The sequence below is a fragment of the Oryzias latipes genome, chromosome 16, assembly GCF_002234675.1.
Source record: "Oryzias latipes chromosome 16, ASM223467v1".
Taxonomy (NCBI): Eukaryota; Metazoa; Chordata; class Actinopteri; order Beloniformes; family Adrianichthyidae; genus Oryzias; species Oryzias latipes.
This window is the reverse complement of record NC_019874.2, coordinates 20,013,813-20,034,342: the sequence shown is the minus strand read 5'-3', so window position 1 is coordinate 20,034,342 and position 20,530 is coordinate 20,013,813. Positions and strand designations below refer to the sequence as shown.

The following is a 20,530-nucleotide window of genomic DNA, read 5'->3' as shown; positions in this document are numbered from 1 at the left end:
ATTTTCTGATAAAGGAAGTAAACTTGATGTTCTGGATCAGACTGAAAAAAGATCAGTCTGCATGGAAATGGGTCAACAACAAGAAGGTTGAAAAGAGGTAAAAACAAAAAACCAATGCACCTGCTGATCCAAACCTTGGCAACACTTTACTAATTAGAAATGTTGCAAAGTTTTCCCCTAGTTGCTATCTTCTTTCAATTTTCCTTCTTCCTTGCTTTGAATGAATTTGTTGCCTGAATTAAATCTTGTTGATTTTGACCAAAAGCAATGAAGTTGCATGCTGAGACACTGAAACTTAGTTTTTCAATACATGTTAAACGATGTCTTGGGCATAGATGACTTCTCTGTTCCTATAGAGTCCTTAACCTGGTTGTTAAGTCTCCTATCCTTTTAGATTTCAGGTATTTATCCATTTCATCCCACCTGATTTTACAGCTTGGGGAGAATAATTTTAAATTTAATCAGAAACTGGTCTGTTAAAGGAAAACCTGAAAGACAGGAGCCTCTTCTTTGTCACAGAAATCTTTGCTTTATAATTTCAGGATCAACAAACAGAAACAGGGAGACAAGTAATAAGAAAAAAAAGTGAAAAGAACACAAAACATTCCAGTTTTCTTTATTAAAAATGACAGGATGGGGGAAAGAGGGAGGAAAGGACTGAGCAGCAGCTATCAGGGTCCACAATGAGTTCTCCAGATCAAGGTGTGTGTATGAAAATGAAAGAAGTGTGAGGAAGTGATAAAACACAGTTGTTTTTTAACCAGAGTAGTTTGTAGTGTGTCACATAATGTAACTATTGTTAAATGCTAAATAAACTCTGTCGATTGTGAATCAAAAGTTGTGATTAAACTGGACTTTTTTGTTCCTTCAATTCCAATGGAGAATCTTAAAACTGCCCTGTGGCATTTTTGAATACTCCGAGGGTTTGCTGTGGCTTGTTTTGAGTTTTCTTTGGTTTTGAAATCACTTACCAGATGAGAACTCTGGCTGTCTGTCCGTCCGTCTGTCCTTTACACTTGTTTGTGGTGTTTTGAATGCGCAGACATTTAGAAACTCCAGAGAGAATCTGTCCTTTCTAAATGGTTGTTGTTTCCTTCCTCTTCTCTGAAAAAGCAGTTACTCTAAATATGACTGGACTGCTTTTTCTCCCTCTGTTTTCTCACTGGGCCACTTGTTTTTCCCTTATCCACCAGCGTGTGCCCTGGCCAGAGGAGGTGCTCGTCTTCTTCGACAACAACTCCTTCTTTCGGCCATATCTGTGGTTAGTGCGTCTGCATAACCGGTGGGTCAGACAAACAAACACCCAACCTCAAAACCCAAAACGCATCGGGGCTTGATTGCTCCAAAGCTGTTTGCGATGTGCACAGAAGCACACCTATCTTGCCCTTATGGAAGTTTTTTGCCCTGAGCTTGCCCCGTTGTTAGAGTTTTTCAAGATGCTTTTCACTGAACTTTAAACTTCACAATGAAGCAAATGTGCAAACTCTGACTTTTTTGGCTTAGCCAGATCTGACAGGATGGAATTAATTTTAATTATTTTTACATACAAGGGCCTTTTTATTGTAATATTTGTTTTTTTCTTTTTGCTATCCATAATTAAAAGGAAAAAAAAACATCAGATATGAATTGGGTTCCCCCTTTATTCTTTCTATGTTTTATTTATATTTATTGCACTTATTACAAAATGTGCACATTGTTTGAAATTAAATCATCCTGATAAAAATAATGTCAATTTTTTTCCAGCTTTGCTGAAAATTTTTTAACTCATGTATATTGATGTGTTACTGGAATAGCAACCAATGAGACAAAGACTGGCTTACCAATCAGGAATGAGCTTGCTGGAGGGCCACACCTGTACCACTTCCAGTGGGCTAGGAAGAATTTAACCAACATTGCATTAGACGTGAGAGTACATACTTTTGTTGAGGCTTCTGAAAACTTGAATAACTTGCACATCCGAAACAAATGACAAAAATCTATACGTAAAATCAACATCATGGTTATTCTAAAGAATGCCTATATTCATCAGAATAACTATTGTTGCTGTGCTACCTTAAGTTATTCAAGTTATAAACTAGCCAATCAGATGCCTCAATGAAGGCATGTGAACAATCATAACGTCTGACAGATTCTCCTGGGCTCGGTTTTTAGTGGTAGGGGGTGTGGTCTTCCAACAAGCTCTCTCCTGATTGCCGAGATCTATTGACTCAAACCGATTCAGGCCAATCACTGCTTCCTAACGATTTCTGGTCCCAACATGGTGACATCCATACTGCATTAAATTGGCGTCTGAAAACACTTCGTTTGGAGCTGGATGTAAACTACTTTTTATGGGTGACGTGACACTCACTCGGTCCAGTTCTCATAATCAGTCAATGAAACCTACCAGCTGCACTCAACCTGAGCGTCGGTCCTCCAATAGTTATTTTTGAATTTATACTATGTATAAATTGCGACATATTCGCCTTCATCTTAAAGTAGAATACTTTGTGTCTTTGTTTATTTATTGATTAAACTTCAGCAGGTGTAACAAAGAAACTCCTGCAGGAATTCAAACGTCATGCATTGCATTGAGAAAGTAACATTGTAAGGGATTGCTTTTGAATACCATTAGAAGTAATCTGGAAATACAGTGGGGAAGTTGGAAAACACTGGTATTTAAATGCTGAAGTAGAGAGAAAGGAGTTAAAAGTACACGTTTATATTTTATATTTTGTTAAATTATTTTTTAGGATCTATTCTGTATTTATAAACTGTATTTGTTTGAGCGTGTGTGGTTCTTTTTAAGCGGAATAAACTGTTTCCCTTTAAAACCATCTCAGTTAGGTTAGTATTTGTTTGGTTCACATGTGGTTTAGGGGAAGGACAAAGACACGAAAGATGTCTGTGAGGAAGTTTTTTTTTTTTTTTAATTCTGTCCATCACTCACTTTTGATTGGACACTTAAATAAGGGGACCTTTTTTTTCCCCACTTTTATTTCTCTTTTTAACAAAAAGTTTGACTTGACCACACTGGGTGTCATCTGAAGTCCAGCCTGCGGACAGAAAGGGTTTTGCAACTCATTGTCAGTTGACCAGAGACTTGTCGGGTAAATCGAAAGTTAACAAAAAGTGCAAAGCAATGGAGATGCAAGAGGCCCCTGCAAAGGCTGAGACAGAGGACAAAGAAAAAAGAGCAGAGAAACCGAAGCAGGAGGCCAAAACTGAAGGTGGGAAAAATCTTCTTTTAAGACCTGATGTTCTTGATTTTGATCTGAATTAATTTTTTTTCAGTATAGAAACTAATCTTCTTTTTTTGCCTGTGTATATATAGGTTGACAAATATGTTGTTACTTTAGAAGTGACTGCCAGGTGTTGCTTCTAAAATTTGTTTGTCTCTATTTTAATCTTTAGATGAAGCAAATCAAGAACAATACTCTACCCTGCTGAGTCCAAGTGAAGAGATCTACTCTGAAGCTTTTCATGCGACAAAGCCTCCTCAAGGTACACTTTTATATAAAGTGCATCATGTCTTGAGTTATTAATGTTTGTCTGATAATAAGAGGTTTCATTGGGAGTCTTATTACAAATGCATCCTCTGCTCAATGCGCAACTGAAACACCCTGACAGCTTGTACCAACACGTCTCCCAGTCTGAGTGACAGCTTCAGTGAAGAACGTGCAGGTTCTTTCCCCCTTTTGTGAATTTTGAAACAGAAATTAAAATGAAAGTCTGAGTACTCATGCATTTTTGGTCTTTTCTTAATTCAAATGATTAGTTTATTAAAAGTTGGTGATTCTAGGAAATACAATTCTCAGTTTCCTGCAGTTTAAAAAAACAACAACCAATTTTGGATATAACAATAAATGCTTAAAATAATTAATAGATTACCAAAGTTATCTAATTGTGATTTTGTTTTAGAAATCTATAAAAGATTTTGGAATCTTTTGTAATGAATAATCTTTGGATAAGAGAAATAGAAAAACCTAGAGTTGAGTTTTTTTTTGTCTGCGCCAAAGACTTTTACATACATTTCAGGATTTTTACATTTTTTTTTTTAATTATGTTTAGCCTTTAATGTATGTGACTATAAGAATGATCTAAACATTTTTATCATTTGACTCATTTTGCGGTGGCAAGATGAATGTGGCTTTGTAGGGTATTGCCATTTTGTTTCAGTTAAAAAAGTTTATTTTTAGCCACTTTCATGTCCTGATGTTCCTGCCAAATGAATCATAATTGTTTTTTTTTTTGCCTTAGTGCTCTCCGCCCAAAAATGTTTGCAAAAACGGCAGTAGATTATTTAAACTCAGTTGATCTGATATCTGTGCAAAAAATCTTTTGCCGAATGACTGTCGCTGTCTTTCATCTACTTCCCCAACATAAATGATTTAATTTAGCGCGAAAACAAACCAAAACGACGTTTTTAAATAGGATTTCTTTTTTAAATAAAATGCATGAAAATGTTGCCTATAAGTCTGCAACTAGTTTCAGTCTGGTAAAAAAAAAAGTATTTGAAATGAGCCTTTCATGTGGCTTAAGTTCAATTACGGTAGGTCAAGTTTTAGCTGAATTATTGGAGTTCAGCCATGCTGGAAGCTAGCTGAACATTAAAAGTTGAAAGTTAAAAACTTGTTTTAGTTTGAAGTAAAAGTCGTGCTGCTTCAAAATGGTCCGATCGTGGTCCTGGTAAGTATCAAGCGTGAGAACACAACATTTCGGCCAGACATTCCCCTTTGTCATTTTGGTTGTTGTTCACTTTTCGGCATATCTTTCAGAGGTCACCACAGCGAATCAGCTTTCACTAATTTGCACAGGTGATCTGGCAGAGACCTTTATGCCTTTCCTGACACAACCCTGTATTTTATTATCATTATTTATGAGAAGTGAACAACTCGTGGCTGCAAATCAGCCTGCTGCCCTGCTACCTTTTTCTCAATCAAATGTAAAATGGATAAGAAAATAAATAATTGTCTATTGCTTCTAGGATTTTTAAAGCACTTTGTGCTTTTTACTTATAGGCTTCTGTACGATCTCAAAAACATGGGGCTAAACCCACCAAATTAGAATAACAACAATGAATCCTGCAAACAAATCAGGCTATTTTGAAAATGTATTACGTAAGAGTTAATGGCCGACGAAGTGTGCGGTTACTACTTTTTAACGCATGCCGTGGAAGCCTGAACCGTCCGACGCGAAGCGGAGGTGCGTTAAAAAGTAGTAACCGCACACTTCGAAGGCCATTAACCCGCTTATACCATGGTCATTTACAAAAAAAAATATTTTTCAATCAGTTTTAGTACTTTATTCTTGTTTTTTTCCGATTTGGATCACTTTTCTCATAAACAGCGTACTATATGTTACGTGATGCGGCGCATCGCGCCGCATCACGTAACATATAGTACATATATATAACATATAGTCCGCGTCGCGCAGTACCACCGCTGCAGTCAAGATTCGGCGATATATATATGCTGATCGTCCCGATGGGTTGAATAAAGCATCAATTCAGAGGGAAAGTTAATCGCTTACCACTTGTTTTTGCCCAGATGATGAAGCAAAAGGTTGTTTTACAGAAGCCGGCGCAGTGATAAGTGCTGGTGCAATTATCAAAAATTCCAATTTCGCTTTAACTGTATTGACTCATTTCCTTTTTGCTTTGCGGTTTTGTCCTCATGTGAGCCCTTACTGGTTAACCTTTGTGCTATCTCAGATGACCCCACCCTTATATTGCCGTGCTCTCCCTACCATGACAAAGGTGGATAAAGGTGGAAAGATTTCATGTAATCCGTGGACACCAGTGAGGTTCACAAATCAGTGAAGAAAAAAGGTTCAGAGCACTGTCTAGTGGGTCTAGATGACCCAACTCCCAATGTTAAAGTGCCTAGGATAGCACAAGGGTTACACTAGTCCATCATTCTTCATTTCACAAACAGAAAAGAAGTGTGCACATTTTAATACTTCTGAAGGCAGACTCAAGGCCTGATGCCCTTTATGACCTCAAGTCATATTGGGACACTGAAGAAGCTACAGCTGTTGGTCATTTCCTGCAACTTCCTGTTGGTTGTTTCTTTCGCTGAAAACGTCAATTAGCATGTTTTTTTTCTTCCACATTGTGCTGTTTTACTTGTGAATCATTGTTTTAAATAAATATCTTGCATGACCCCTGCATATTGTGTCTCTGCAAACACTGATCTGACATTGGAGGACACGCTATCTGTTGTTTTATAACAGTGTGTCTCAGTCTGCGTCAAGTTTTGCATTTCACTCAGAGATTGAGAGAGAATCGGATTACAGTGTGTGGGTCATTCGAGGACAAACAGTGCACTGTGTGCCATGAAATGCTAATGAAAGCTGTGTTGTTGCTATGGCGATGAGACAAAAAGGGGGCTCTTAAAGCTGCAGGGTAGCAGACAGTTGTGAGGGATCCAAACAGGAAGAGGGAGCACACAGCTGCGACACTTCCTTGCAAACAACAGCAGACATATTTTGCCATGTACCTAAAATTCTGCCGCAGCTATGTTGGAGATAAAAAAGACAAATTGGGGGAAAATCTCCCACCCGAATTATCAGTGGAACTTGAGAAAGAGAAAGGTAGGATGGAACTGTTTCTGTTGTCAAAGTTGAATCCGCAGACTTATTCCATGTTTTCCTCCTCAGAGCTGCCAGGAAATGCACGGCTGTACCGCGCTGTGTGTGCATTCTTGTTAGTAATCTGCCTCATCCTTTTGGCGGTGGTCGTCATACTTGGAATGAAACGTGAGTATTCTCAGCCATGGATCTCTCTAACAACAATAACAACTACCTAGGCTGCCATCAGAACTGTACATTTCGATTAACCTACACTATAACTTTAATCCTTATTCTGAGTTTGCATCTCTTTTAAATTTTCAGTCCAAGTCTGCTCTGGGGGCGCAGTGTGCAACGAGGGGCTGTGTATGGAGTACATCCAAAACACTCGTGAGAGAGACGCCTCACTTTATCAAAGACTTATTATTCCTAAAATACTGCCGCAAGACCTTTTTTAAAGGTCTTTTTGGCAGGGTTCCAAAAATATAATGGAATATGTCACAGTTTTAAATATGATTTTACAGTTTTACTTTGTGTTTTTGTGTGGGTGAAACACTTCTTGTCTTTTACTGCATTGTATCTCTTGTTATGTGCAGGGGCTGCCTGTGAGAAGTGTCCCAGAGGATGGATCGCATATCGCAACTACTGCTACTTCCTGTCCACACTCAGGCTGAATTGGGACAACAGTCAGTCAAACTGCACCAAAGTTGGTGGATCTCTGGCTGTTATTGAAAGCCAGGAAGTCCAGGTGAATCCAGTAGTATATGGTTCCTTCCATGTATCATATTGCATTACCATGTTATATGTTTTATCTAGTGAAAATTGACCTTCTGAAATAAATATCATCTCAACTTTATCTCCTAGAATTTTCTGTCAAAGAACGGGAAATTGAACTACTGGATTGGACTGAAACAGGATCAGTCTGAATGGAAGTGGAACGACAACAAGATGCTTGAAAAGAGGTGAAAAACAGAACAACACTGGGTCAACCGGTTGTGGGGTTTTATTCTGGGAGTTTATTTTTATTTTTTGACATTCAAATGTTTAAAAAAAAAATGTAACTTTAAAATTGAGTAAGCTTTGCTAATTGAAAATCTGCATATTCTAACTTTTTGGTACAGCCAGAGCTGACAGAATGGAATTTATCAGGAATATTTTTAGATTCAGTGCTTTTGAAAAAAAAAATTTTTCTCACATTTTTTGCTAGATTTGGCTTCTTTACGCTCTGTAAAATGTAAATCTTTGTCAGGATTAAATTAGGTTCCTCCTTTAAAATTCCCCTTAACCCCTTTCTATGTTTAGCTTTGTACTTTTCCTCAAACTGACTAAATTCCAGTCAGTGTCCTGTTGCTGTTTACAGGTTTTTAATTAGTTTCATGTCATCTCAGCAAAATCTCATCGTCTTTTACTCTTCTGTCACTTTTTTGCCTTTGACACATTCTTTTTTTAACTTTTATTCTCATTTACTGGCAAACCTTGGCAGTACGCTGCAGATTCTTCCCCTGGTTTCTTCCTCCTATTACCCTGAACAAAAGCTCTTAATTTTCTGAATTTGAATTTTCTAGATAAAAACAAAACAAAACCATTTTTCTCAGCTTTTCTGTCAAAAGGTAAAACGTGTTTATTTATGTTTTTGCAGTTACTGGAAAAGCAACCCAGGAAACGGAGACTGTGCTTTGCTGTACAGTAGAGATCCGGCAGAGAAGAACTGGGCAAAAATATCCTGCCAAGCCGCCTCTTACTATATCTGTCAGATTGAGTACTAATGTCATCTGGTTTTTAAAACAGAAAATATTTTCTTCAGCAATCATTACTTCTACATCTAATCACTTTAATTTAGCAAAAGGGAACAAAAACGCTTCTTAGATGAAAACTTTGCATGTTTAACATTCAAGAAATGCTCCGTTTTTAAAGTTTTTATAAGCACATTTATTCTTTAATACTTCCGTCTTAAGTCGTTGTAAGCTTAAATGAAGATACAGCACTCCTTCAAACGGCATGACTCTGTTCATAAAGGTGAAGGAGTGGAAGTTGGTTTTAAGACAGTTTTACTCTCAACTATAAGATACGTTTAATCTACATTCTATTTCAGCATATATTACTACTATATTATTTGGTATTGCTACAAAAATAACACACTCTTTCATGGTATAATACTGCAGAAATAATTGCACTGTTGACTACATAAAAACCAAAATAATTCCTCCTCTTTAAGTTCACAAAAGCATCAAACTTCACACCTTGGTCACAGCTTTGTGGAAGCACTCGAAAAAAGCAGGATATAGATTTCCCTCTAGACAAATTTGATGTTCTGGTCCTCCTCCGGACCCTCCTGCTCCATCTCCAGACCCAAAGTGCTCTGACGAATCACCTCCCATCCAGCCTGAGCCTTGCTCCTCATACTATTTTTGTTTTGAGATCTGAGAGTCACATCTGCCTTTTCCAGCCCTTCTTTTTGCTTCTCGTCCTCTTTGGAGAAGGCTTTGACGTAGCGGCGCATTTTTTGCATCACTGCATCGTTTCTGTCTTCAACCCTGCAGAGAAGTACAAAGATGACTGTGTTTAATTGCCTGTTCAGGTATAAAATTTGATATAAAAGCAGCCACAAAATATGAACAATATATTTAGATCAAGCAAAACATAAACATTTGTTATTCTAAGTGGCATTTTTTCTTTTCTAAATCCATTAAAAACATTATTTGTTTTGGAGTTACGATATGTATCTTTATGAAAGCATCAGTCTGATGTGATAATAAGACATCTATAAATAGAAGAAAGATGGGTGTCACACCTTAAAGTGTCATGTGTGTTTATAACGCTCGACGTTGTCGCGCAGCACAACACCAAATACTGAGTCATACTGCGGTGGACTTGTAACAAAATGATAAACAGAACTGAGAATGCATTTACGGACTTTTTCATTTCTGAGAAAAAACACTTCCCCTATACTCTTAAAATCATTTGAAGATTCAGGGAAATGTTGACAGTTTATCTGTGAGATTCAGTTTTGCTTACTGACCATTATTCCATACTGGCCTTTCCAGTCTAACCTTCAGTGATAACATCGTGCTGTTATGACTACCACTCCTGAATCAAGTTCAAACAACCCTTTTATAATTAAAACATTTTTTATGTATACTAGCATGTTTACTTTCATTTTTTTCCAGGTCCAAACCCTGTTAAAAATCACTCCGTCGGGGGTCTCAGGGTCTAACTCTGAACATGCAGTGACACTGCAGATCTGTCTGAAGATGTTGATTATGTGTAAAATGAAAACAATCAAATTGCAGAATCATTATTTAAACACCTAAATGTAAATAAAGAATGTCCACTCTCATATTAGGGATTGTATCTATTTTTGAAATCTGTATTAAATACTTTAACCTTTAGTAGCAAACATGCTTAAATAAAGAATTCTGGAATTCTTTCCTTTTGTGTCATCTCTTCTGTAAAAACTACAGAACTCCAAAGACCAGTTTGCAAGTGCTCAAGCTATTCAGCTGCTTGATTTTTTACATATTTTGTGACCATTAAACATCAGATATTTTCCATAAACCCTGAAACCATTTATTTGAAAAGAAGCTTCAAATGACTTGAGCTTAAGGAAGTGATGCCCATGTTTAGAAATCTGAAGACCACAGCATTTCTGTGGAGCCTTTCAGCCATTTTCTAGGAACTCTCTAGATTCGATGAATTAAATGCACCAGTTTATTTTGACTTTACATGAACTAATTAATTAATGGTCAACTTTAACAAATAAGGTTAGATGTTTGGAGCTGCTCTTTGTTTATTTTCACTGTGTTTTAGTCCAAAAGTTATGAAGAATCAGATAATCTATCGTGTTCCTCATTTGTTAACACTTACTGCGCCTTAAGACGATCTCAGTTGACTGTTGTGACCCGGCGCTATAAATACACTGAATTGTACTGAAATGAACTGCAGTTTTTAGTTGTATCATTTCTTAGCTAACCTCAAAACAGGATTTTAAATTAATTTTAATTTATTTTGCTTTCCAGTTTGATCAACATTTCATACAGATTTAAGGTACTAAGGTCAGGTATTTTTCACAGCGCAGCATGACTCTTGACTGCAGTGGATTAATGACCACTGTGGCTGGAAGGCCTGTATTTTTTTTGTGTCATTATTACAGTTTACTTGCAGTTTGACTCTTTCTAAATCAGGGGTGTCAAACTCATTTTCACTGAGGGCCACATCATCATAGTGGCTGTCCTCAAAGGGCCAGATATAACTTATACATGTGACTAAATGTAATGAAAAATAAACATAAATACTCCTTAATGTTGAAAAACTCATTTATTTATTTATTTATTAAAACCTTTTAAAGTGAAAATTACAGTTGCATAAAAAACACATTGTTACTCAGCATAAATCCTTTTAAATTTGATTCTGTCAGGTTAGGTTATATGGACAGTGTTTAAGTCCTAATGTATAAATGCTCCCAATCCCAAATTTCAAGTCAGATTCCCCCTGGATATGAATAAATACAAACCAATTTTTTAATTTTATTTTAAGAAAATAAAAACTTGAATGCTCTCGCGGGCCACATAAAATGACATGGAGGGCCACATTTGGCCCCCGGGCCTTGAGTTTGACACATGTGTTCTAAATGTTTCTTCATCAAGAACTTGTTTTTTTCTGCTCCTGCTGCTGCAGTGTTGTCTCACCTGAGATACCAGCGCTCCTTTAGGCCGTAGTTAAGCCCGCACACCCCAAGCCGAGGCCACAAACACAGAGGGAGCCTCCTCTCCAGCATCAGAGTTGTGGCCACCACCTGAACAACAGAATCTCAGCTGTAACCATGACTTAGCAGAACGGCATTTGTCCTGAGCCAGATGTTTGTGCTTTACCTGAGTCCTCCAGAGCTCGTCTCTCTCCTGGCCCACCCTCCAGATTGTGTCACTGATCATAGCGATCAATAGATTGATCAGCAAGGTGGAGCACACAAAAGTGAAGGCGACATGGACCACGTGGACAATGGAGGGCGTTTTCAATGTGTGGTCGACAGGCAAATCAATCATCCCCAAACTGAGCTCGAACTCAGAGAAGAGAGTGATGGGAAAGGAGCGATACATGGGGAGGGAGCTGGGGTCCTGGGTCATGTACACCATCCACAGAGCTGAAATGAAGATTCAAGAGAATGAGAGGGGGAAAAAAGGCCAAACAGAGTCATTTATTACTTTTAATCTCAGTTTTGGAGAAGAGATAAAGTCTGTAATGTTGCCAGGAATTTACTCACAGGTGGAAAACCCAATAAGCACAATGAGACTCAGCCACATGAACTTTGTCAGATCACCAAATATAATCTAGGAGGAAACAAGAGACAAAGTTGTTCAGACTGAAAACACAAGTAGGCGAACCTTTTTGAACCAAACCAACAGTTTAAAAAAGAAACAATGTGAAGAAACATTATGTTACCTTCTGAATCATGATGACATAAGGGCCCAGCATTTCAAAACCTCGGGCAAAGAACATAACGTTGCACCAGCCAAGAACCAAGCATAATGCCATCACCTCGGCTTCGCCCTGCACCTCGCAAAGTCTGAACACACACAGCAGCACCACCAGCGAGGCGTAGCTGATGCTGACAAAAAAAGAAAATAGCAGCAAGGTTCAACTTTGTCACCCAACGTCAACAAAGATCAACACATTTGCTTTTCTGCACGGAGCTGGATTTACAGGATGACATGGAAGGGGCCCCCCAGTGCCGTCTGGCCAAAGTAGCGTTTCGCTCCCACTCTGATCATGTCTGGGATCTGTTTGAGCAGAAGATACAGAAACATCGGTCAGTCCAAAGAAGCAGGAACACAAAAAAAGAACTTGTGACAGACACTAACTTCCAGAAACAGGATGAGAACAGCTCCTAGGACGCTGATGACTTCCCCCACCAGTCTCAGGCTGTCCGAGTAAGTCACATAACTTTCCTGGGGAAAATGAGACACAAAGTGGAAATGTTCTACGAGAATAAAATCAAGATGTTTAGTGTCTTCAAAAGATTGACAACTGTGTAGATCATATTTTCCAAACTACGGTGGGTGTGGCTCTTTAAGCTTTGAAATATACAATGTCAAAGATGTGTTTCTATGAGTTAATGAGAATAATACAAATTAAAGTTGATTACATTTAGAAACAGTATAAAAAGTTTAAACTGTAAGATTAACAGATTTATTTTATGGTAAATTTCTGTTCAAGCACTTAAAAAAGATTATAAATTAATCTAATTTGTCACTAGAAATATGTAATCCCCAATATGAGACTATTGTAACCATTCCTAAAGATTTAAGTAAGCACTTTTTGGTTAATTAATGTTTTGATTTTGGAATTTTTGAAAAAATCTCATTCTTAGCTTTTTATAATGAACCAAGAAAGTTATTTATTACAAATAACACTGAACAAGGTAAGATTGTAATTAATCAACCACAATCTTATCCCTAATTTTGTTCTATATCTATGCTTTTAATCTACTTTGATTACTCCTGAGATTAATTGGAAGAAATGCATCAGATATATATTTATGTTTTAGTTCTTAAACAACCTCCCATCCTTTTGCTGCTGTAGAATTTACAAGATTGAGCAAAGTTCAAAACACAAATAATATAAATGATTGGATATATTTATGGAAAGAGCATACTTTTTTCAGATGAAACAATGTTTTTATTTGGCAAAAAAAGGCGTAAAGACATTAAATCACTACTTGATAAAACTGACAGGAAAGAAACTTGACAATATGAACACATAAATGTAAAATAAGTAAAGTTTTGCAACTTCTGTATTATTTGTTAAACTTTTTGTGTGATGAAATCTTACTTTGAGTGTCTTTTGGATTTTGATGGTATAGTCTGAATCTGACTTTGTGTAGTTTTCTGGAATGTCCTTTAGGGGGCGAAACACACAGCAGAGTGTGAAGCACCCGATGTACAGAATGTAGAGGAACAGCAGCAGCCTAACACAAAAAAAGAGCAAAATTAGATGAAAGAGCACTAAATGCAAGTTTGATGTTTATTTTTTTAGACTTAGACTCACAAACAAATACCTGAAGTAATGTTTTCCATAAAGGTTCCACTTCAGGCTCACCAGCTGTCTCACAGGGGTCACTTCCAGAACTCCTCTTGCCTGGACGACAAAACGCTTTTTTATTTTCTTCTGGACTTTTGCTTAGAAGGTGTGGGATTTGCCTGAAGGATGTTCTGTCTCTCACCTCTCTCCGTGGGCTGGCCACAATGAGCTCCAGCACGGACGTGTTGTCAGCCCTGGAGTCGATCTCTGTCAGGTCGTACAGATGGGAGCTCAGAGGGCCCAGACTCCACTGGATCACACGCCTTTTGTTGACCAGGTGCTGAAACACCTGAGGGAATCAGAAGAAACCACAGAGATTTTATTTTATGCACTCGAGTAGAAAATGTGGTTTGTGGATCTTTGGCAACTGTCATGTAATGTTTGTCTTTCACCACTAAGAGGCACATAGTTTGAGGTCAGATTGGTATGACATCAACATGTTAACGTTTAGTGAGAGCAACAGTTTTAAATTGTTAACAGATTTGTTTTTTGAACAAAAGAAATTAGATTGGTCACATGTTTTTAAGTTAATCTTTGGTGAACCAAGCTTCACTATTAGCAAAATACTCAGTCTTTCTGTTTACCACCATGTGAATCCCATCATCCATCACACCTACCACGGTGTTTCCCTCCTTGGCAGCCAGTTTGAATGGAGTGAGACCTCTGTAATTGGTAACCATGTCCAGCGGCACCGGCTGATCCAGTTCTGCATCACGTGCCATGATCAGGTCCATGGTCTGACAGGCAATGGTCTTGTTGGGCTGCAAAACTAGAAGGTGAAGCACTGTGTTTCCTGAAAGATCAAACAGGAGTAGATTTTTTAAATTTTATTTAGCACAAAAGATTCACACACATTCACAGCTTTGTTTTGTCACAGTGGGTTCAAAGTTTTGTTTTGTTTTAATTGTCCTGTTCAACAGCTGAGCAAACAGATAAAAGGTGAAGGCCTCTTGTGTTGGACATATTCACTGTTACACAGGTTACTGTTCTGACACACTAGGTGTCTATTTGTATAAACCCCTTTTGTGATTTAGGCTAAACTTTATTACTATTAATTACTTTTGAATCAGTTTTTGTTGGACATGACAGAAAAGAAGAGGAGGGAAGAAGAGAGAAAGAGGGTGGGGGGGGGGGTAAGGGCACAAAAGAAAGGGAGGAAAAAAAAGGGGGGGGATGATTTTAGAAGGGTGGGGGGGCATAGAAACTTAAAGCAACAAGCAACAAGTTCCTGGAAGTTTATAATCATTTCTGTCAGGCGTGTTAGCCTAAAAGTATTCTGCTAAATATGTTTTTAAAAGTCTACTTTTTGTATACGCTCTGAAAAACGTACTTTTTAATAAATAAGTCCTTACTGTTTCTTAGATGTTGTTCTCTCTGAAGCATTTTTGTGTGATATTTATTCAGTTTGGTGTTTTTTTTTTCCTAATAAAAATGTGTTCTCCTTGTAACACAGTCTTTTTCTTACACTAGTCTCACACTGGTGTTTTTTTTTTCACGTTTACAGCTGGGTTGCTGTAACACATGACAGATTTTTTTTTAAGCTTTCGATATTTTTGTTTTCAAACTTTTATCGTTTTTTTTTTTGTTTAAAAAACAGTTAAACATTTTAAACTGATACAATATGGCAAAAATACATGGAAAATGGCAAATTATTGCTTTTAAACTGACACATTTCTATAATTTTGCAAAAGATGGAACAGAAAACATTAGTAAATGGGGGAGTTTCCTCTTTTGTGAAGAGTGAATTGTTATCAGATGTAAGTGCATTGTCTTAATATCCCATCTAACTCCATGTTTAGCCCTCGTACCTCTGGAATCCTGGACTCTGGTGCTGGCTCCCGCATCGATCAACATGCTGACGATGTCCTCATTTCCAACACATGCAGCAAAAGACAAAGCATGCTCACCTGTGAGACAAGAGCATAATAACACAGTCAACTTTGTCGTTTTGTACGAAAAGGCTGCAATGCATTTTATCTTCCTCAAGTTTCAGTGTTCGTGTGTTTCGGGCTCAGTCTTTTGTGCTAATTTCTGATTTACCATAGTAGATGAGTCCTCCGATCCTCTTCCTGAAATACAAACCGGTGACCCGAGGCGTGCACACATCCCCACCGCGACTGATCAGGTGTTGCACCAGATTGATATTCCTATTCACAACGGCGATGTGGAGAGGAGTGACACCTGACCAAGACATGAATTGTGTCAATGCAACAGTTGGTTAGTTATAAGTACAATTGGAACAATATTGGATTTCACTGCAGTATAGGCCCCAAATGCTACTGGCCAAAATCCATTGAACAGGGGTTCGAGGGGTCTACAGCTGGTAGAGATCTGATATTGTAAAAGTGCTACATTAGCTCTGAATTAATGGAAAGTTGGAGTCATCATGGATTGAAAAGAAGGTGCAATTAGTTTTTCCCTCTTGAGAAAGTGAAATGTGGAGCCAGACTGAAGCCACTGTTCATTAGCATGTCAAAAGTGTTGCTGAAATGCTAAAGAATGGTCCACCCACTGCCTACATCTGCTAAAACTGGTTTACGTTCAGTATTTTTGCTTTTTGTTTTGTCAAATCAAAGAAAAGAATACTAAGGGAGTTTTTTTTACTCAGTTTGACACCTTTTTTTTAGATTGGCCTGACTATTGACCCTTGTGCTATCTTATGGAGTCCAGATGACCCCACCCTCACATTGACGTGTTATTCCTACCATGACAAAGGTGGATAAAGGTCGAGAGGATTTCATGTAATCCATGGACACCAGTGAAGATCACAATTCATTGAAGAAAAAAGGTTCAGCGCATTGTCTTGTGGGGTCCAGATGACCCCACTCCAATGTTAACCTGCCTAGGATAGCACAAGGGTTAAAGCTGTTGTCTGTCATGTTTTTGTGACATCACTGTAGCATGAAAACATTTTTTTCCCCGGTCATATTCCTTTTATCGTCCATTAGCCCCTGTTTGGCACAGCTCAGAGCTCACATATTCAGTAGTACTCAAACTCCAAAGTATTTGTTTTTCCCCTCATCTGGGAGTTTGCACCTTGGAAGAGCTCGGAGGTCATGGGTTCATTGATGAGTTCCGGGGCTCCATCCATCAGAGCCACAGCAGCATCCAGGTTGTCATTGATCACGGCAACGTGAAGAGCTGTTTCTCCAAGGGCACCTGGAAAAACATGAGAAAAACATTACGGTACCGCCGTGGCAACCGCGTGTCATTGCTTGAACACAAGGTGACGTCACCTCTCTCAAAGATGTTGGTGGATGCGCAGCTGAGAAGCTTTTTTATGCAGCCGACGCTGTTAGTTTTGGCCGCGTAGAAGAGAGGGATGTCATTTGTGCTGAGGAACAGAAGGAAGCACCGTGAAAAATTTGTCACTAGGTTTTGGGCCAAAGGTTGGACAAAAAGCTGACCACTTTATTACTTTTTTGTGTAGAGCAGAAATGTCTCGTCCAACATTTCATTCCATCCTTTTTTGTTTTGGAGACGAAACCTCAGTTGGGTCCACCAGTGGTTGAGTTCGCTGGGAGCTGATCTGGCCAGGGATGGAGACATTGACTTTTCTGTTCAACTGGAAGACAAGAAAAATAGTTGACCTCTTTAAGCAAAGAGAAATGCAAAAAGTGTTCTTTAGATTCTACTTGAAAAATCTCATTAGAAACAATAAAAGTAATCAGAAAAAAAAGAAAGTCATTCTTACCCTCAAACAATAAAAGCAACTCTCCTTGGCCTTCAGCCTTAGAGGCAGAACCTGTAAAGTGTCCCTTTGGAGAAGTGAAATCTCTGTGACATCCCTGGTATATATATATCTGACCTGACCATGAGGGAGGAGACATGTGGCGGGATTGACAATAGGCGGGTGAAGAGGGAGGATGAGTGGAGAGCAGACAGGTGAGACAGAGATGATGAGGCAGTAATGAGCAGGTGGACTTTCACCCTCCATTCAGTAATCCCACAGTGAAAGCTGTGTTCTTCACCTCGACTCACCAGGAGGTCCTTCATCATGATGATTTCAAATTATCCAATAAAAGACATTGCTTTTAATGCATTTTTATAAATAAAATCATCAGGGTTCACCTGATAATGGTCCAGTCTCTGACCCCAGGACACACCACTGGTTTCCTCAGGCTGATCTGCATTCTTCCAGCCACCACCAAAACCTGCATGACCGCTATGAAGATTTTGCATAGTGGTCACTGTTTCTAGTGAAGTGTTGTTAAAAAAAAAACTTGTTTGGAAATTGCTTGGTCATTGATCTGTAATCTAAACCTCTCACTGAGGCCAAAAGTTTTTTTTTTAATTTGTTTTGAAAGGGAAATATTTCTGAGGATTTAATATGTTTTTTTGTTTTTTTTTAACGTGTCACATCTTGTTCACACAAACACCCGCTTCCTCCGTAGGAAAACAAATAGGCTCATAGCTGCTCATTAAAGACCATAATTATCATTTAACAGCTCCAACCTCTTATCCAACAAGGTCACTTTCTTTCAAAGGTGGATGGACAACAGGAGTAAAAGCAGGTTCCTTAAATAAGAGGAACTCCTTTCTAAAAGTTCAGAGGGAAACACAAATTTATTTCAAATCGCGAATTATCTGTAAACATCTGATTCATTCATCTTATACAACTTTTCTGGTCAGGTTTGTAGCGTGCAGGTATTTTTCGGCTCCTGTTATAGATCATGACTAAAGAGCGGTGAGCCACAGGATAAGCAAGGTTGTGAAAAAAACTCTATAGGAGGCTGTGGTAATGGCTGCAGATGGGACCGTCATTTCGTATTGTGGAGATAATAGCTGTTTACCAGATGGGAAGCAGCGTTTTTAAGCTGTGTCATAAAGACCGATGGTTTCCACACCGTGAAGCTCTTTATGGGGAAACAATAACAGCATAAAAACATGATTTTGTGGTTTCAAGCTGCTCACTGTTTCTGAACGGCGACGCTGCGTCCACTTGAGTTGGGATGCCACACAAAACAATTATTAAACGCACATCTGGGGCCCTCACACTGCTGGACACCTGCTGATTTACCGCCGCCCTGCTAAATGATCATCAGAGGCAAAACGGTAGAAAACAATTCCTAACATAATAACCGGCTTGACCTACACCCAATTATTTGCAGTGATTTTCCTCAAAATCCATTTAAACCTCTTTATAACTACATATGTTTCTGAATCATTGTTAGTGGTGGAATTAGGTTTCAGAAATTAAGTATTTGAAGTGTTTTGAAGCTTTGAACGCAATAACCTCTGGATTCCTTGACAAAAGTTTCTCCTCTTTCTTAATTTTTTTCAACGTCTTTAGGAAAAGTTGTTAAATAAAATAAAAAAATGCTTCACAATCTACATTTATTAGTTAAAGGTAAAAATATGATCAGCTGTTAGATTTTTAAAAACAGAATGAGTGACACAAAAACATTTTTAGAAGAAAATGCAAAATGAGGCTCTAAGAACAGCTCAGCACTCATTGAAGTCTAAATTTACTTAACTGTAACAAGAGTTCTTAATTTAACAAACTATTACATGCAAAGGTTTTTAGACAATCAGGATATTTTTCCTGCTTTGAAGGTGTTTTAATTTGTCTTAGCTCTACACCATTCCACGCTTTTCTTAAAATCAGCACTGTTGAGATTTTTTTTGTCTCGTTGTGAGCTAGGATCTAGAAATAGAAAAAATTATAGTCAAAATGAGTCAAAATCATTTTGCTCCATACTCTTGACAAAAGAAAAACTTAATTTAAGACTGAGAAAACCTCAAACTGCACTTTCTGGTTCAATTGTAAGGATGTTCTTTTAAAGTTAAATACATGTTGACAAGTTAGACTTTCCTTCATTATTTTGGAAACAAAAATTTAGATTTATGTTCTGAAAATAAATGCTAGTATTAGATTTTATTGATATTAATTCAAATAGGTCAACTTGTACTGTATCATTTTCTAATTTTTCTAACATTTTTTTTCTAAAATTAGCTATTTATACTTAAAAACTATTTTTTCTCACTGTAATTAAAATGAAATACAGTTAGAAATGTATTAAAATTACAAACCATTGGCTTAGTACTCACATAGAAATACTTATTATTGGGCTGTGACATTCAGTAGCTTCTTTGGCTCATTTTCCCTTTTCGGATGCTTGTATGGAACTCCTTGTTTCTAGATTTTGATATCTTATCGTGGGATTTCTTGTTAGTCAAAAATGATTTGCAGCATGGACAGAGATCATTTGACTCCTTTCTGGTTATTTTCTTCTTAATATTAATATTATTTTCCTAGTTTTCAGTCCATTTCTTTTTCCAGGGAGCATTTTAAAGTGGAAAATTTGAACTTTGAACTCCTAAAATCATTGGTGTTTGATCAAAATCATCAAGCATTAATTTATTCAATTATTCTATTTATTCATAACTGTGTTTGTAGGTTCAAAGCCAAACAGATCAAATGTGCGCAGCAAATGAAAAAGAAAGGAAAAAAATGGCAGAAGGTTGCAGGGTGTAATCTTATGTTTATGGGTTTGCTATCAGCCCAAATGTCTCCGATACCAGCAGCTGCTGGTCATGTGGGTTGGTTCATGTTCATGGACCGCTGCTGATCTCAACAGATCTCGGTCTGTGATTTTACATAAACTTGCTGACTAATGGAACAAACCTTTACAGACAAGGTGAAACAGGTATGTCAAAGTGGACGTTCAGTTTTAAGAAAAGTTTTCCATAAAAAGATAAAATAGGAAAGTTTTACAGCATGCAGTTGCTGAAAGATGCTTTAAGCTCAATATTTAAAGACAAATCACATTAAAAGCATGGGTAATAGCTGAAAGTATGACATTTTTTGTTAATTTGTGATTAAAATATCTACTATAATGTGTTGGTAACAGTTTTAGTTTTATATATTCCTTAAATAATTTTCATCACTGTGCATTTCTGATAT

At 37.7% G+C, this 20,530-nt stretch overlaps 2 protein-coding genes across 3 annotated transcripts; one reads left to right on the top strand and one right to left on the bottom strand.

Annotated features, from left to right (window-relative positions):
* Positions 1 to 3,012: 3,012 nt before the first annotated feature.
* On the top strand, positions 3,013 to 9,977 carry LOC101169809 (early activation antigen CD69). 2 transcript variants are annotated; one of them, XM_011485416.3, is made up of 7 exons: positions 3,013 to 3,209; positions 3,394 to 3,483; positions 6,640 to 6,738; positions 6,874 to 6,939; positions 7,146 to 7,297; positions 7,414 to 7,511; positions 8,189 to 9,977. In XM_011485416.3, the coding sequence occupies exons 1-7, from the start codon at positions 3,122 to 3,124 to the stop codon at positions 8,313 to 8,315; spliced, it is 720 nt and encodes a 239-aa protein (XP_011483718.1). In that variant the 5' UTR covers positions 3,013 to 3,121; the 3' UTR covers positions 8,316 to 9,977. The 2 variants fall into 2 exon arrangements, with proteins under 2 accessions (XP_011483718.1, XP_004078008.1); XM_004077960.4 differs by lacking the exons at positions 3,013 to 3,209; positions 3,394 to 3,483 and adding an exon at positions 6,384 to 6,573.
* LOC101169560 (transient receptor potential cation channel subfamily V member 5) lies at positions 8,581 to 17,411 on the bottom strand. The gene is made up of 17 exons (XM_004077959.4): positions 17,318 to 17,411; positions 17,042 to 17,188; positions 16,860 to 16,957; positions 16,660 to 16,782; positions 15,664 to 15,804; positions 15,432 to 15,530; positions 14,241 to 14,416; positions 13,766 to 13,912; positions 13,601 to 13,680; positions 13,375 to 13,510; positions 12,405 to 12,491; positions 12,247 to 12,323; positions 11,986 to 12,151; positions 11,807 to 11,873; positions 11,418 to 11,686; positions 11,235 to 11,341; positions 8,581 to 9,083 (listed from the first exon to the last, which is right to left on the bottom strand). Exons 2-17 carry the CDS (start codon positions 17,170 to 17,172, stop codon positions 8,843 to 8,845), a joined length of 2,145 nt encoding a protein of 714 aa, XP_004078007.1. The 5' UTR covers positions 17,173 to 17,188; positions 17,318 to 17,411; the 3' UTR covers positions 8,581 to 8,842.
* Between the last annotated feature and the right edge of the window lie 3,119 nt (positions 17,412 to 20,530).